Source organism: Paramormyrops kingsleyae, chromosome 16 (genome assembly GCF_048594095.1).
Source record: "Paramormyrops kingsleyae isolate MSU_618 chromosome 16, PKINGS_0.4, whole genome shotgun sequence".
Taxonomy (NCBI): domain Eukaryota; kingdom Metazoa; phylum Chordata; class Actinopteri; order Osteoglossiformes; family Mormyridae; genus Paramormyrops; species Paramormyrops kingsleyae.
In genome coordinates this window covers 16,363,719-16,381,136 of record NC_132812.1, presented here as the reverse complement: position 1 = coordinate 16,381,136, position 17,418 = coordinate 16,363,719, and the positions used below count along the sequence as shown (strand labels likewise).

At 39.5% G+C, this 17,418-nt stretch overlaps 1 protein-coding gene across 3 annotated transcripts; it reads left to right on the top strand.

The window, feature by feature from the left end:
* The first annotated feature begins 35 nt into the window (after positions 1–35).
* LOC111852703 (interferon-induced GTP-binding protein Mx3-like) lies at positions 36–14,795 on the top strand. Of its 3 annotated transcripts, XM_072700339.1 has the most exons (16): positions 36–381; positions 459–1,552; positions 1,667–1,728; positions 2,152–2,208; positions 2,472–2,690; positions 3,486–3,623; positions 6,792–6,946; positions 7,124–7,262; positions 7,523–7,721; positions 7,809–7,887; positions 8,054–8,176; positions 8,442–8,583; positions 10,651–10,809; positions 10,912–10,988; positions 11,129–11,365; positions 14,276–14,795. In XM_072700339.1, exons 3-16 carry the CDS (start codon positions 1,707–1,709, stop codon positions 14,498–14,500), a joined length of 1,971 nt encoding a protein of 656 aa, XP_072556440.1. In that variant the 5' UTR covers positions 36–381; positions 459–1,552; positions 1,667–1,706; the 3' UTR covers positions 14,501–14,795. The 3 variants fall into 3 exon arrangements, with proteins under 3 accessions (XP_072556440.1, XP_072556439.1, XP_023684684.1); XM_072700338.1 differs by having other exon boundaries at positions 36–203; positions 459–1,728; XM_023828916.2 differs by having other exon boundaries at positions 459–1,728.
* Positions 14,796–17,418: the final 2,623 nt, after the last annotated feature.

Sequence of the window (17,418 nt, the reverse complement as noted above, 5' to 3'; positions counted from 1 at the left end):
CTCTCCGGTCCCCCTTAAAACGCGTGTTTTTCAATGTGTTTTTTATGGGTTTACACGCGATATATGGACGTGTTATCAGTTGTGAAATTTTTCACAAATCAGAATGTTTAATATGAGATGCTTTTGGAGTCATGAGGACGTATGGTTTTGACGTGAGAAGCTAATGAAAGAAAATAAATGGGCAAAAAAAAAGACTGTTTTACGTAATGTATTTCTATTTTCTGAATTCACACATCAGGACTATCACAAGAAGCCACAATTCGTATTATTTCGTGCATATATAACGTTTTTATGGCCGTTTGCAACGCGATTAACGAACCGCAAACTTCTTCGACGGTGTCTTATCCTCTCTTGCGTGTGATTGAGGCCGCTGCCCGAGCGGTATGTAAGCCCGAGTGTTATCGGTTCTGCCCTCTTTCTGGGCTGTAGCACATAAACTGTATCTCTTTTTTTAATAGATGGTGTCTGGACGATTTAGCGGCTGCAGGAACGCGACGGGGACTTTGTAGGACCACTGCTGCTCTGTTGGAACTGTTTTATATTTTGGTTTAGTTTCTTTTTATTAATTGTTTTGTATTTAATGTATAACCTAAGTTTGTTTTGTGTAATTCTTTTGTTCTCTCTTTTGACCAACTTCAGGGAGTGTCCTCGTTTGTCCGCTTGTATGCGGGGCGGGTCATTTTAGCGTGGGTTTGGAACTAGCCGATGTGGGGTTAGTGTGTCGGGGGCTGGCGTTTGATGTGTGTGTGTGTGTTCCTTGTGGATTGGTGTGTTGTTGTTTTTTTTTGTTTGTTTGTTTTACGGGGCCCCTACGCTGACTACCTATTCTCCACTGTATCTGGCTCCTATAGCTCCCCTTTGATGTCATTGGGATGAAGTTTGTGCGCTTTTACTGTGTGTTGAGTTCGTGTAATAAAAGCATTTTAAGAGGTATCGCTTCTCCTACCTGCGCGTATATCGAACCTGGGTGCCTTATATCGTATTAGAGGAGGATCAGTTATTTCCTTGGGTGAAATTGGCAAGATGGCGTAGTCTGGCATGTTACCTCTTCTTTTTGGGGCGGTGAAAACAATGATTGGTATTAAACGAGTCGGAAAAAGAGCCGTCTTTTATCATATCGCCACATAAAAATATAAGAGCCTCAGGCTCATGGCCACCAGTAGCATACTCCCTGTGCAACACACGCCGTACGATCTCCGTTGGAGAGTTTATGGGAAGAACAGATTTCCAACAACAGGATGCTTCGAGCACCTCAGCTAACGCCCCTGCATAGTAATTAAACTAAGAACGCAGTATATGCTTTTTTCTGTCAGTTATTCTAATGTATATCTAACGCTAAGTAGTTTTAAGTTTATAGCCATTATATTTTAAACAATTTCGTGCACGTTTCAAACATATTCCTTCGTAGGAATATTTCGTTAAGAATATTTTAATTAAAAAATGTTGCAAATTAAAATCTTCGCTAAGTGCTATAACAGGAGAAGGAGAGTTCAGAATCGTCTGTTCTCGTGGAAAACTACAGAAAATCCCTCAAAGCCGGAACATTTTTCTGGTAATCCAATATATCGAAACTGAGTTCTCTCCAGCCTATGGAGAAACGAAACCTGCCTGATTCCATGCAGTTAGTTTCTGTTTCCTTCAATCTGAGACCTCTATATCTTTCCAGCACACATCCTGGTTCCCTCAGTCCTTCTTTGTCACACGACATGGAACCTGCAAAACTTGAAGGTAGGCGTATGTTTATTCAACGCATCCCGTGGATGATAACAGGATATTTTTATGATGAATGGAATTCTTATTTATGCAGAATAGCCTACAAATTCTTTAGCTATAACTACCTAAATAATAACCAAAATATGGCACAAGTGTGTTACACAGAAATCGCTGCCTTTTTAAAAAAACAATAAATATTTTATTTATGTAATTTCCACAGTTGGTTGTTAATTATAACCATGAATGAATCTTAAGTTGTTTTGTAACTTCTAAGCATCTCCTAAGCCAAGTGGTATGACTAACATTCTAAGTAAGCAGCATGAGGAGAAAGTGTGTCACTGTATTGATCTGAACGATCCCAGGGTAGTTGAAATTGCTCTGTGCTGGTAGTTTTCAATGTTATAATGAGAATGAGACCTTTATGTCTTTTTTACACAGAATCCGGGTCACTCAGTTCTGCTTTGTCAGATGACCTGGAGCCGGGCGAACTTGAAGGTAGGATATGTCTATTTAAAGTGTCCCATAGGTTAACATGGCATTTTTAACAATGAGGAACATTGAAATGGTATTTTTATTAATGCAGAATACAAATGCTTAACTATACCTACCTAAGTAATAATCAAAATACAGCACAAGTCTGCTACATAGAAATTGTCTTTTTAAAATTTTAATTAATGATCCAATGATTAAATGATTAATGATCTAATTCCCACAGTTGATTGTACAGAATAACAGTATATGAAATTTACATTGTTTAGAAACAGCAGCATCTCCTAAGTCATGTGGCGTGACTAACATCCTAAATGAGCAGTATGAGCAGAAAGTGCGTCCCTGTATCGACCTGATCGACTCCCTGCGCTCACTGGGCGTGGAGCAGGATTTGGCTCTGCCAGCTATTGCTGTTATTGGGGACCAGAGCTCAGGGAAGAGCTCTGTGCTGGAGGCTCTGTCTGGAGTGGCACTGCCAAGGGGGAGCGGTAAGTGCCGTAACCCACAAGCCCTGATGGAATCTGTCTTTCTCACATGTGGGAAATCTGTGCTGTGTGGCATATGGAGAAGTAAATTGAGCACAGCAGCATGTTGTGTATGAAGAGCGTTTTTATAACACAAACCTCACGGTCCAACAACAACCGAAAGGAAACTTAGCTTACTGGTCTGAAACAAATGTCAGTAAAAGTTATGTTAAACATTAAGCACTGATGTAATGAAGTATATGATTGAATTCTGTACATTATAAACAGAATATTCCACAGAATATTCAAAAATTCTATTAGAAAAAACAAATCTATATTAGATTATATAAATATATCTGTAGTTGTTCTGCAGTTTGGACAGAAAGAAAAATATGGAATCATTTCCTGATTAGCACTGTCCCGGAAATAGTTATTTTTCTGGTACCTGTAAGCTGCAGAGAGCTTTAACTTCCCCTTAAGTATTTGCGTCACTGTCAGCTGAAGGCTCAACTGTGTCTTATTTAACTCACGAAAAGAATGGCAAAAATGGTCACTAACCAGGTGAGATTGAAAATATGAATTTCCTGTTATAAATTCATGAATCTGTTTTCATACTGATTTGGTTGTAAATGTTTTATTCTTAACACAATGGCAGGGTTAGCAAATGGTGTCTCATGTTCTGTTTAATAGGAGGGTTACTTTACTTATGTTACTTATGTTACTTATGTTGAAAAAACTTATGCACATTGATTTGAGGTTCTTTGAAATGGGGGACTAGAGACTTTTTTGAAGAGACATAAAATGACCTTTATTTGTCAGGAATTGTCACACGATGTCCTCTGGAACTGAAGATGAAGAAAATAAAGGCAGAGGATAAATGGTATGGTAAAATAAAGTATGGATTAGAGGAAAAGGAAATTGAAGATCCCTCTGAAGTGGAGTTGTTCATTCGAAAAGGTAAGGTGCCTCTTTATGCATCTTCATAAATCCAATTGAAGATCTTAAATTACTCAAAAATAAAGATATCTTAAATTCCATTTTATATATCTAAAACTAAGATAATCTAGTCAAAATACAATTTTAGACTGGAATATCGCCTATTCAAAACCTACACTGGAGAAATTTTAAAATAAAGTTACTAGTCAAAATGTTTCTTAAGATATTTACATAGAAGATACAGTACATATAACCTTAATTACAATTTAACTAGAAATATCTTGTTTTGGAGATATCTTAAATTATAATTTTGACTATTGAAAATACAATTAGAGGTATCTCAAACTATCAATCTGACTAGTCAAAATGTAGTTACAGATATCAAGAATGTGTTGTAATTTCAATGTCACATTGGTGGTTTTGAGTAGGGATTTTTGCACCATGTTATACATGTAGGGCTGTTTTAAAACATTCCAGGCAAGTGAAATGCTTGTAATTTTTATGTCCATGCCAGAGGGATAACTGAGGGTGCAATGCACCGTAGTTGATCTATGATCAGTGCAAACCTCCCCCTCCCCCTCCCCAACTGATTGGCACGTGTGTGAAACATGGATTAATGGCAAAGTTGAACCACACTAGTTTTTTTCCCACAATGGGGGAGAATTCCCCCCCTTATGTGTAGTGCATGGGGCGATTTTAGATTTACGGTGGGAATGCAATAAAAAAAAACTGTGTGGATTCAATGGCATTAACCCATTTTTAGTGGATGCCACTTTCCTCTTCCTCTTGACAAAAGCTTTTTACAAGACTATATAAGACAGAAAAAGATAATGATGGACGTCCTCTACGGACTTCTGTAGGATACAGAGTTGGAATGAAAAGGAATACAGACAAAGCAACAGTGTTCATGTGAATAGGGCATGTTACAAGCAGCTGCCCCCCCCCCCCCTTTTTTTTTGCTGATCCATAAAATGATCGAGTTTGTGACTCAAAATAGTGATACAATCTGACCAATGTCAGACCAAGGTAAACTAAATATTTTTGAGTCACAGCCACTATTTTGAGTTAATAGAACAAATTTTTCATTCACCACAGGTGCCTTGATTAAAAGTTCTTTCAAATTCATGGCACTTTTGTGCAAAATTCTATAAAATGACAACTGGCATTTTAAAATTCCACCTACGTAGTTTTGGATCAGTCACGTCATGCACAACAGATTAGACTAGTCTGAACTGTAACTCCAATATCTTAAATAATCATTTTGACTAGTCAAAATATAACTAGATATCTCAAATTATCGTTCTGTATGCATGACGATATCTTGAATTGTTTCACCTAGTCACATTGTAACTGAAGATATCGTGAATTATTATTCTTAGTATTCATACTGAAATTATGACTATCCATAATACATTTACAAATATCCAAAATGAAATTTTGAATAGTTAAGGGAATCTTTTTAACGTTAAATGGGCTTTGCCATAAAATATCTGAGGTGTGGAAATACTTCAAAGTAACGTGCTCTACTAATTTATCAAGAGGAGGTACAAAATCAAGTTCACACAACACTGTTAATCAAATTATACATCTAAAAACAAAACATAAGAAAGATTGAAGAAATTGCCACCAGCATCAACACTCTAACATCCAAGTGTGCAGCAAACACTAGTATGAAGAGAGAAAATGCAATGAAAATAACAGAAGCTCTTACCCAGTATTGAGTCTTAATGCAGGCTTTCACTTTTTTCCGCAAAAAAAAATAAAATAATTAAGTGTCCTGCTTGGTGCTGTGATGAGGAAGATTTCAATATTATTGTTTATTTCAATATATTTAAGTTCAAATATTGCATATTATTTTTAGATATCGCACATCCCAGACTGGTATGTGTATTGGTGAATACCAGAAAGCAAGCATCAGTACTCATACTATCAGTGCTATCAGTGTATCCTTACATATTATATTATATATAAACGATTAGATTAGATTAGATAGTACTTTATTAATCCCTCGGGAAGGTTCCTCCGGGAAATTTAGTTCCAGCAGCAGTACACCGACACATTACAGTTACAAGAATTAAAATTTGGGGGGGGAGAAAAAAAAAAAAAAGTTATTAACGTAATTGATAGTGATTGCACTAGCTGAAACCCAGAGTGACAGTTCATCATTTCCTATGTCATCTTTTGCCATTAGAATTTGTAAATATTATATATAAATTTATTACTGGGTTATGAGATTGATAGTTTAATTTTCAAGTTCAGTGATTTTTAGTTGGCTAATTTGGTAGTTTGTTTGTTATTTAAGCTGTGTGTGTGTTCAGTTAAGCCTTTGAAGCAACAATGCAAAATTTGCATATAAGTACCTGCCCTAATAAAATAATAAAAAATGGCCATTGTTGATCATACTGGCAACTGTCCACACCATGACCCGGCACAGGATAGGCGCGTGTAGAAATTGGATGGATGGATGGATAGATAGATAGATAGATAGATAGATAGATAGATAGATACTGTAGATAGATTTATTGCCATTTTCACAGGTACAGGTCAGTACAAGTACATTCGGATTCTTGTGCGTATCTCTCACAGTCATTTTTTATAACATACAGAGACAGAGAAGAGACAGTTTTTTTAAACATAAAGTAACATAATATAAAACATCTAAATAATAAAAGCAGCAAACATACTAATTGCAGGACGGAGTAAGTAGATACACACTGTGTACAGATGCAGATACAGGATACAGAGTGCATGGCCTGGGTGGATGAGTGAATAATTTTACAGAAATAATATAAAGACAGTATATTGTACACAACAGTGGAATTTTGCACATGTTTGTTAGGCTATTGCACTGAAAGAATTATTTAACTACCTAAGAGGAAGACACAGAATGAAAGTGAGGTTGTAGTGCTCTGATGAGTCTGATTGCCTCTTTGGAGTGCTAACTGTCCAGGTAATGTCCATGGGAGAAGTGGGGGGGATGTATTTCTTACCCACTTTAATATCCTCAGTCATCAGTCTGACTGTGGCTGGGAAAAAGCTGTTGTAGAATCATGCTGTAGGTGGTGATGCTCTCTGGCCTGTGGTGTCTTAGATTATATAATAATTATATTTTTCCGGTTGATTAGTGTTGATGATACCTACTCAGAATTGGTGTTTGCCTTCTCTCTTTTCAACATCTTCATTGAACAGCCCAAGATCAGATTGCAGGTGTTGGTGTGGGTATCTCTCAAGAACTAATAAGTCTGGAGATCTCTTCCCCTGATGTTCCTGATCTCACGCTCATCGATTTGCCAGGAATTGCCAGAGTTGCTGTGAAGGGTCAACCTGATGACATTGGGGAACAAGTGAGGTTCCTCTTCTCTGATACGAATTTTGAACCCTTGTCTAAGATTTTTAAAGTGTAAAGACAAGATTTTACAAGTGTAAAAACAGATTAAAGTGAAACATTGGTGTATAGAGCAGTTTGTGAATAGAACAATACGTGTGTTTAATTTCTTGGGATGCATATGCTATTCCTTTAGATCAAGAACCTGATAAAGAAGTTCATCACAAAGCAGGAGACAATTAATCTGGTTGTAGTGCCATGCAATGTTGACATAGCAACAACCGAAGCCTTAAAAATGGCGCAAGAAGTGGACCCTCATGGTGAACGGACTCTAGGTATGCTAAGCACTTGTGTCTACAATGGCTAATTCGGCATTTATAGATCTTGCCTTGTCCATCACTTCACCAATTTCTATGTCTTAAATGTGGGCGGGCAGATAGCCGGACCAAATGACAGGGTTGTCCGCCGAATACAATGCAGTTGTTTTGCGACAGCAACAAATTCAGTTACTTATCTGTACAATAACTACTGCAGCTTTTTCTAGATCTTACCTTGTCCCGTACTTGACCAATTTGTATTTCTCCAATTTGGACAGGTATCCTGACAAAGCCAGATCTGGTGGACAAGGGCACAGAGGAGACAGTTGTGCAAATCATCCTCAATGAGGTCATTCACCTTGCAAAGGGCTACATGATTGTCAAGTGCAGGGGACAGAAGGATATTATAGACAACGTGTCACTTACTGAAGCCCTTGACAAAGAAAAAGCTTTTTTTGAAGGACACAGCCACTTCGAGTAATATTGTCTTTTTAATATTTTGATTGATTTGATAAAAAGCATTACAAATAAGTGTCTTATGATATTTTGTGATACTTTCTATAGCATCCTCTATAAGGAAGGCTATGCCAGCATTCCACATCTGGCTGAAAAGCTGACTCTAGAGCTTGTGCAGCACATTGAGGTAAAGATTCAGCATCACCTGGGCAAAGACACCTTGCAATACACTGATTGCACTGATATGTCATTAGTCTTTAAGGTTCTAAGTAGACATTGAAGGAGCACTTTTCACATCCCACTGCAAGAGGCCCTAATGCATGAACATATCATATCATCATAATTTTTTTCAGAAATCCCTGCCCCAACTTGATGACCAGATTGAGATAAAAATAGCTGAAATTCAGACAGAGCTTGAGAAGTATGGAAAAGGACCTCCGAGAGATGCTGCAGAAAGGAAGGTCTTTTTGATTGATGTGAGTAACACATTTTATGAACAGATCCACAGGTCTACAGTCTCAACATTAAGCAAACTGTTGTGTTTTGGAGAAATCTAATTTCATCTCAGTTTTTAAAAAGTTGTTTGTTTTTAACTGCTTTTACAACTTAGGCGAATGGTATTAAAATCGCATCTTGTTTTTTGAGTGTTTAATTAATGATATAGTCTGCAAAAATATCATGACTTTTGAGAGCAAATATCAGCACTTATTACACCATTGACACCACATTACAAACAAACAGAAATTGACTGAATTCACACGAGACATTATCAACCTGAGCACCGGAGAAGATCTGAAGAATGGAAAGAAGTTTAAGCTGCTATCTACACTGAGAGCAGAGTTTGAAAAGTGGAAGAAACACCTTGACAAATCTGGGGTAAAATGTAAGTATGGAATGCACTTATTCTAAGATCCTCGTACAATTGCTAGACATTTACCTCAAAGGGCCAACTGAATATGCAACACTAATTCATAATTAGGACTGGGAATTTTTATTGTGTTTATGTGTTGTGTTAATTTAAAGTCATAACGCATTATTATTTCTTTGATCTCGTTAACGCATGCCATATTTTGTTACCCAAAAGGGAGAATAGTATCAGCATGGATATGTAATATTCCTTCCTGGTTGTAAATAAGGTGAGAGTTTATGTAGTTATATTGCACAGAATCCCAGAATTCAGTGCTGTAATCTAAACATTCATTAGCCTCTCTTTGGGATGCTGATGTCAATTGATTTATTTTGTTTTAAAAAAATGTCATACAGAGGCATACATAGGATAAAGATATTGATATTTAAGGTTATAAAGTATACTTTCCATTGAAACAGGATAGCTGACAGGCTTCTGTTTTTTGAACCATTTGCAAAATAGGTTTAAGATTTTGGATCAGTCATGTGGTTAGGTTTGAACAGTGTTTCCATCTTACTGTTGAATACATGTTGGTGTATGTACATGTGATATACACCATTAATCGCCAAGGTGTTTTATAAAAAAAAAAATCATCATCATCATTCCTTCTTATAATAAAATACTCTCTCTTTTTTGAATTGCCGTTTGTTCATTGAGAACTTTTTGAAAGTACTGGAATTCAGCCCGTATTTCCTTGCAAGTAGTTTTTTCATTGGAAATTAATAATCTGTACATCACAAGTTCCAATTAACGTATTAATCAGATTATATTGTATGGGTCATTGTCAGAAACCTTTTTTGGAAAAAAAACAGTGTTATTGTTAAATAGTGTTCATTTTTTGTGTAGCTGTTAGACTTTACAACACATCACTGCAGTAACATACTCATTCCCCTCCCTGTTCATCCATATAACTAGCATTGTGTATATGTTTTTTCTTTATATTTTTACTTATATATTTATACAGTTTAGAAATTGTTTTCTATTGTTTTTATTGTCTGTATTTTTCTTATATTGTTATTTTTACTGATCCTATGGATCCTGTTATACTGTCTTTTTTATTATTGCTGCTGTTTCTAAGGAATTTCCCCATTGTGGGATTAATAAAGTCAATCTAATCTAATCTAACCTAAACTTTTTAAGTTTATTAAAACTATGCTTTTTTGTTGCTCCGATTTGATGATTTTTAAACCATTTTCACTAAATAGGTAGCCAAAAATTTGCAACACAAAACTAGATTAAGTGATTATATTTCTTTATTGCATTTGACCCACAATAAACAATTAATTATTATGATAAGAAGCATATTTTTGCTCAGTTTTTTTGTCCCATTTTTCTCATTTCAGTAACATCTGCCCTGGATTTGATTAAATACTTTTGTTTCTTACAAAAATAAATTGTGACATAACAAAACTTTTTATTTACCCCAGAGGCAAAATCGACAGTGGAGACAATTAAGTTGTATCATTTGAGTCTGTCTTCCAATTCATTTAAAAAAATAGAGAAAATGAAAGTTATGGTAATAAATATATATTCCATCTACTTCCCTTTGTGTTAACTCTACATTAATTTGGGGGTTCAATGTATAAATATTTTAAGTTTTAATATTTGATGCGATTTATCACAGACAACTGTGTGATTAGCTATTAGCTTTGATTCACAGACCCATTTATAATAAAACATTATACAGATCAGTATATAATATATTGTACCATATTTCATATATATTTCTCAGATTTTATTCCAGTTAAATGTTTTCTTACTTAAGATCATCTGAGCTGATGTATTCATTTTGCTAACCTCACAGAAGGGTTCAAGCAATGCTGCTGTTAAGTTTTTGTCAGCAATGCTGTTAAGTTTCAATGGAAATAAAAAGCTCCTTCTTTGCAAAGGTGTGGTCACATGACATCCTAGGTGTCAATTTCAAGTTGCAATAACATGAATGTTATCCTTCATGTTGATAGTGAGCAAATATAAATTTTGAGACATTAACTATAATCGTGTCTATGATTAGTAAATTAATAAATTTGTTTTTCGTACCTACAGTCAATATCAGGATTGAAGCAGAAATGAAAGAGTATGAAACTATGTATCGGGGCAGAGAACTTCCTGGCTTTGTCAACTACAAAACATTTGAGATGCTCATGAAGGAGCAGATCAGTCAGCTGGAGGAACCTGCTGTAAAGAAGCTCAAAGAAATTTCAGGTGAAAAACAAGAGAAACAGGCTCAGAATAAGATTTCATATTCTATAAAATGTCTGTAGCCACAGTATATTTAATGAAAATGATATTTGTTTTGTGTTACAGATATAGTGAGGAAAGCATTTGTAGAAGTTTCTCAACAGAACTTCACTGGATACCCGAACCTCCTCAAAATTGCCAAGGTATACTTACACAAGTTTGTCATCCTATTGTAGTACATCCAGAATATTATAATGCTGAACGACTGAATCATGAAATACAGCATTTCTGCCTTGTTCTACAACATTATGGCATAATAAATGATGGTGGTTTTTATTTGCAGACTAAAATTGAAGCCATAAAGCAGAGCAAAGCCGGCACAACAGAGTCCATGGTGAGGACTCAGTTCAAAATGGAGATGATAGTGTACACCCAGGACAGCACATATGGTCACAGCTTACAGGAGGAGAAGGGGGAGGAGGAGAAGGAGAATGCTCGTAGGGGTATAAACCCCGTTCACAGGCAAAATACTGAGACCACACTACATGAGATGGTGAGGCATCTCAAATCATACTATCGTGTAAGTACCTTCCTCGAAAGCATTATGGATGGTTACTGTCTTTTTATAACATGATTTTTCTCAGACATAACAAGCACAACAAAATCAATATTTCACGCTAACCAATCAGACTCAAGTACATTCCCATAACATTAGCACATCTCTGGACCTCTGTCCACACACTTTTTACACACTTCTACACACAAACAAGTACTTCTGTACTTGATATATAATATTTATTTACATTTGAGAACCCAGGCTCCCATAAATTTGAGTGTTTTCCTGTGTGTAGATTTATGGATATGTTTACTAATACTCCCAATCATGTGTATGCATAAACCTTTAGCAGTACAGAAGCATAACTGAAGCAATCCGATTGGCACACAGGATAGACACACAGAGTTCCACTTAATGATCAACCTTCATAGACAGAGAGAACGATCTAGTTATGTTCACACAAATAATGCGCAAGCATGTCTTGCTAATGACAAGGATTCATTTCAAAGTAATCACATCCATGCTCAAAGAAATAATGTATCACTGTAACTAAATATTTGCTTTAGAGACAACTGACATGTTTAAACAATTCATTTTCGGCAACATTCATTTGATGGGGTACGACACACATTACTTGTTGCACCCAGTTAAACGCAAACAAAAGTACCTTACCTATTTCTGATAGGCCGACCTTATACAGGGGCTATGGAGCTGCACTGTCAGTGTTACCATCCGGAACGATTCCTGTTAGGGTTGTTCTGCAGCTCTGCTGCCATCCTGTGGTGACAGTAACGTGGTCCTTGGGCCGTCCCCATTACCTACGTCTGTCACCTGTCTCCATGTTAGGTCCTTCTCATTCTTTGACAGGCCACTGGCACAGTATCATTACAAAATAACGGTACAAGCATATAGTGCAAAATATATCACAAGTAGGAATAAAGATGTAGGGTTATATTTCTCTTTCTGATTTCTTCAAACAAGGATGTAGGGTTATATGTCTATTTCTGCAACATGTTCTGCAATTGTGCGGTTCGACATACGTTATGCAGAGGTTATAGTCCCATATATGGTTCATTGAGGGAGTTTATTTATTTAAATGAGTCTTGCCGTGCACACAGTCACATTTAGAAAGCATGAGATTTATTAATGGTCACTTCGCACAGCTGTTTGCATGTATGTGTAAGACCGCGCTCAGGAAAAACGAGCAGTGAGCGCTGAATCAGGGTCAGGCAGACGGCAATCCAAAAAACAGGGGATTTATTGTATGCTAAGCACAAACACACTGTACAGACTTCAATGACGGAACTGGGGATACACACTCTGACGTGGACTTAAATACACAGGACTTAATGAAACAACAAGAAACAGCTGGTAACATCGGGGTTTCACATGAGGTTAACGAGGGGGGCGTGGCACACAGGAGGCTCATATGAGCCGGATGTGACAGTATAAATATAAATTTGCCTGTGTGTAACGGTAATTTGTACGCACACATTTTAGGAATTGTTCTGCTCACACTTTGGTAAATGAGCTAGCGGTTCTAGCCAGTATTTAAACTTGTACATGTACATCATTAACTTGATTGATTTTGTGAATATTGATTTACTGACTGTAATTTGTGCTGATTTGCACATTTTTTTAAATTTTCTTAATTGATGTTCCATGTTTGTTAATGTATGCACTGATACTGTCAAGACAAATTCCTAGTACATACATTTGTATTGTCAGGGGACAGGTTAGGGATAGGGGACCCAAATGGATAGCCAAAACAAAACGAGACTCAGAGTCACGGATGGATGCAGAGGTCAAAAAGGCAGAGCATCTATTCTGGGGAGTGAAAGGAAAAGCAGGCAGTCGTGCAGATGTGGGATGATCGTTACAAGCAGGCACACTCAGATAGGGATCAGCTTTCACACACTCAGATAGGGATCAGCTTTCACACACTCAGATAGGGATCAGCTTTCACACACTCAGCGGGCAGGGGATTGGGTACTCAAATCCACACAAGAGCAAAATCTGGAAAATTGGGAGAAATGGGGCAGGCGAACATACCATTTCTACAGGGTATATACCTAGTGCAGATACATGGCCAGATACATCACAGCTCTCGATACATTGGTGACCTAGACTGAGCAAGGGAGCATGGTGGTAGAGAGTCATAATGAGCAATCCTCATAATATCCCCACTTTCAAGGGTGATTCCAGGCAGCTGGGATTCCTGGTTCCTAGACACCTGGGGCAGGGTACCAGCCAGGGGTGAGGGACCAGCCAGGGGTGCCCAAGTATGATGGCATCATGGGGAGACTTGATCAGGAAGAGCTATATCCAGTGGAACAGATCCAGCTGGGGATGTACTGGCGCTGTGTGCTGCATGTCCTACCCCCTGCCTAGCAGTGAACCGTGTAGAGCGTGAATATTAAGGGGGGTCAACAGGGTGCAGGGTGTCAGTCATGTCTGACAGTGAGCAATAAGGTGCCCTGAGGCCCAGCAGTACAGGGGAAGGCCCTGTTGTCAATGCCACCGGTACTCAGGGTAAGTGGTGCCCTCCCCAGATACATGGGCTCCCCCAGGTCTGGTGTCAGAGCCGGCACGTTGGCTCAGTGAGAAAGCGGGGAGGTCGACTTGGTCTGTGTCGGCTGGCGCTCATGCTGCAGATTGTCCACGCCAAAACAATACCTGTGACTGACTATGCTGATTCTACTGGTTATATACCCAGCACAATTACTCATTCGGATGCACCACAACTGTCAATAGTCCAGTGAGCTAGACTGGGTGAGACACATGCACTGATATATTCTATGTTAGGGGATAGGTACTCTTGAATTGATGAAAAATAATTTAATGTCTTATTTAGACAGAGAGCTTTGGGTATGAGTACCTGTTGAACCAATAAAAATAATAGTAACTAGTTCTATTGTATGAACTTCCTTCCAGATCGCCAGCCAGCGCCTGGCTGACCAGATCCCGCTAGTCATACGCTACCAGATCCTGCAGGAGGCAGCCTTGCAGCTACAGCGGGAGATGATACAGCTTCTGCAGGAGAAGGACAACGAGGATCACCTGCTGAAGGAGGAGTATGACATCGGCACCAAGAGGAATAACTTGGTCTCCAGGCTGAATCGCCTGATGCAGGCACAGAGCCGTGTGCTGTCATTTTAGCCCAGAGGTCTGGCTAACATTGATATATTACATTGTTTATGCATTTAGAGGATTTATTACTGGAAGCTCAAATACCATGTAATGGTAGATTATTGTAATTCAAGTAGTACATGTACTGTAGCTCACCTGAGTTTTTGTAACACTAGCACAGCGATATAGAACAAATTATATATTTATTACGTGTCATTTTACTTGTGATTTTTGGGAAGAGAATGTTCTTTGGTGCATGCATTTAATTTGATTTAAATGTCTGTATCCTACCTTTTTGGTATTAAAACAAGAACTTAGATGCTTATTTGTGTTCGTTCTTTATTCTTCCCCTACTCTAATGTACTTTTTAATGTGTTAATATACATTGATGGGGTTGTATGTACCTCTCCTTGGATTGCCACCTTATCGTGGTGGAGGGGTTTACGTGCCTCAGTGACCCTGGGGGCTATGTTGTCGGGGGCAATAGCCCCTGGTAGGGTCTCCCAAGGCAATAAGGTCACAGGGGAGGGGCCAGACAAAGAGCAATCCAAAAGAACCCTATGATAATGTATTCTAGCAAGGTCTCGTTTCCCTCGCCCGGACTAGGGTCACCGGGGCCCCACCCTGGAGCCAGGCCTGGGGGAGGGGCCCGTTGGCGAGCGCCTGATGGCCGGGCCTTGGCCCGAAAGAGGCACGCGGGACTGTCCCCAGGTGGGCCCACCACCCGCAAAGGGAATGTCAGGGGTTCGGTGCTTTGTGGATCGTGTGGTGGACAAGGGAGGCCCTGGCGGTCCAATCCCCGTCTGAAAACTGGCTTTCGGGACATGGAATGTCACCTCACTGGTGGGGAAGGAGCCTGAGCTTGTGCGTGAGGTTGAGAGATATCGACTAGATATAGTCGGGCTCACCTCAACACATAGTGTGGGTTCTGGATCCGATCTCCTAGAGTGGGGCTGGACGCTCTTTTCTTCTGGAGTTGCAGCAGGTGAGCAACGCCGGGCTGGGGTGGGGCTACTGGTGGTGCATTAACAGCGGAGTTTACCCCGGTGAACGAGAGGGCTGTCTCCCTGCGCCTTTGGGTTGGGAATACGTCTCTGATTGTCATCTGTGCTTATGCGCCGAATGACGGTTCAGAGTACCAGGTCTTCTTGGATTCCCTTACTGGTATGCTGGTTAGTGCACCACAAGGGGATTCCAACGCTCACGTGGGCAATGACAGTGTGACCTGGAGAGGGGTGATTGGGAGGAATGGACTCCCTGATCTGAACCCGAGTGGTGTTCTGTTATTGGACTTCTGTGCAATGCATGGTTTGTCCATAACAAGCACCATGTTCGAGCATAAGGGTGTCCATAAGTGGACATGGTACAAACATGCCCGGGGCTACAGATTGATGATCAATTTCATAATTGTATCATCTGATCTGCGGCCTTCCATCTTGGACACTCGGGTAAAGAGAGGGGCAGAGCTGTCAACTGATCACCACCTGGTGGTGAGTTGGCTCAGGTAGCGGGGGAAGAAGCCGGTCAGACCTGGTAGGCCCAAGTGCATACTGAGGGTCTGCTGGGAACGTCTGGCAGAGGCTCCTGTTTACAGGAGCTTTAACTCGTGCCTCCGGCAGAATTTCAACTGCATGCCGGGGGAGGTTGGGGACATTGAGTCTGAATGGACACTGTTCCGGACCTCCATTGTGGAAGCGGCCGTACAGAGCTGTGGCTGCAGGGTGGTCGGTGCCTGTCGTGGCGGTAACCCCCGTACCCGATGGTGGACACCAGAGGTGAGGGGGGCTGTTAAGCTGAAGAATATATATAATCAAATGATTGCATATGAATAATCCAATTTTAAAGAATAGGGAGTTAAACTGGTATTTTTGCTACATTTGAAAACTTTAAACACACAAATTATTATTATGACAAGCAAGGGAGGCTCTTATTGTTTTCTATTTTTTGAATCTTTAGTCATTATTAATTTAAATCTGTAATAGATATGATTAATCATGAAGTGGTGTGTTCATATGGGGCCACCCATATGTACCACGGCACTGAAGGAGAAGGCTACCTCCTCAGGGATTGAGACAGTGTAACGTCCTAATGGTCCTACGACGGTGCTGAAGGAGGAGGCTGCGTCTCGAGGGATTCAGACAGTGTAACATCTGAGGTGTCCTTCATGTTCCGTAACTGTCACTTGCTTACAGCAGGTCAGTTGGACTTCAATAGCAAGTGGGCCAAATAAGAAAATCACTTGGGGTTCAAGCATAACTTAATGTTGCACTTTAACGTGAAAAAAATCTATTACTATCTGACATAAACTACTTGCATGCATCCCATTTGTTTCACTTTAATTTTATCAGTATAATATGTACTTCCATGCAACAGGCAATGCATACAATATAGACAAAGTTGCCTCTGTCCCAGCTGTAATGAACTATTCTACTTTGAGACTTTGCACTACCCAGCTTTCTGTCGCACCCTGCATCCCCCCCACCCGCCCCGCCCCGTTCAGACACCGAGAGAAGAGTTTGCTCCAACGATGGCTTTCAACTGGGTACGATGGATGTACCTAACGTGAGTCTGGTCATCTACAGGTGCAACAGTGTATAGAGCTCCACCCACTTTAGGCACTTTTAGGACCTGATATACCAGAGGGCTCCATAAGTCTTGGATTTTATGACGCCCTCTTATGTCAAAATCACACAGAAATACTTACGGGCCCTCTCTCAGTGGACTGTCTCAAATGTGCTGGTCATAGTTCTTCTTCTGGGGCTCTGCAGCAATCTTCATTCGCTCCATGGCCCCTTCAAAAACCAGTTGCAGTTGGGTCAGGTGCTCTTGAATCTACTCATGAACATGTCCACTAACAGGATCTGTGACTCTACCCAACAGCACATCTCACGCCCTATTGGTCTATCGTAGTCCCGGGGGGGGGCGGTACTTAACCACATATAAGTCAC

Coding starts and splice junctions, on each gene's coding strand:
- LOC111852703 (XM_072700338.1), top strand. CDS start 1,590: ATGGAGAAACGAAACCTGCCTGATTCCATGCAGTTAGTTTCTGTTTCC. Junction 7,263..7,522: donor TCATGGTGAACGGACTCTAG/GTATGCTAAGCA, acceptor CAATTTGGACAG/GTATCCTGACAAAGCCAGAT. Junction 7,722..7,808: donor GAAGGACACAGCCACTTCGA/GTAATATTGTCT, acceptor TACTTTCTATAG/CATCCTCTATAAGGAAGGCT.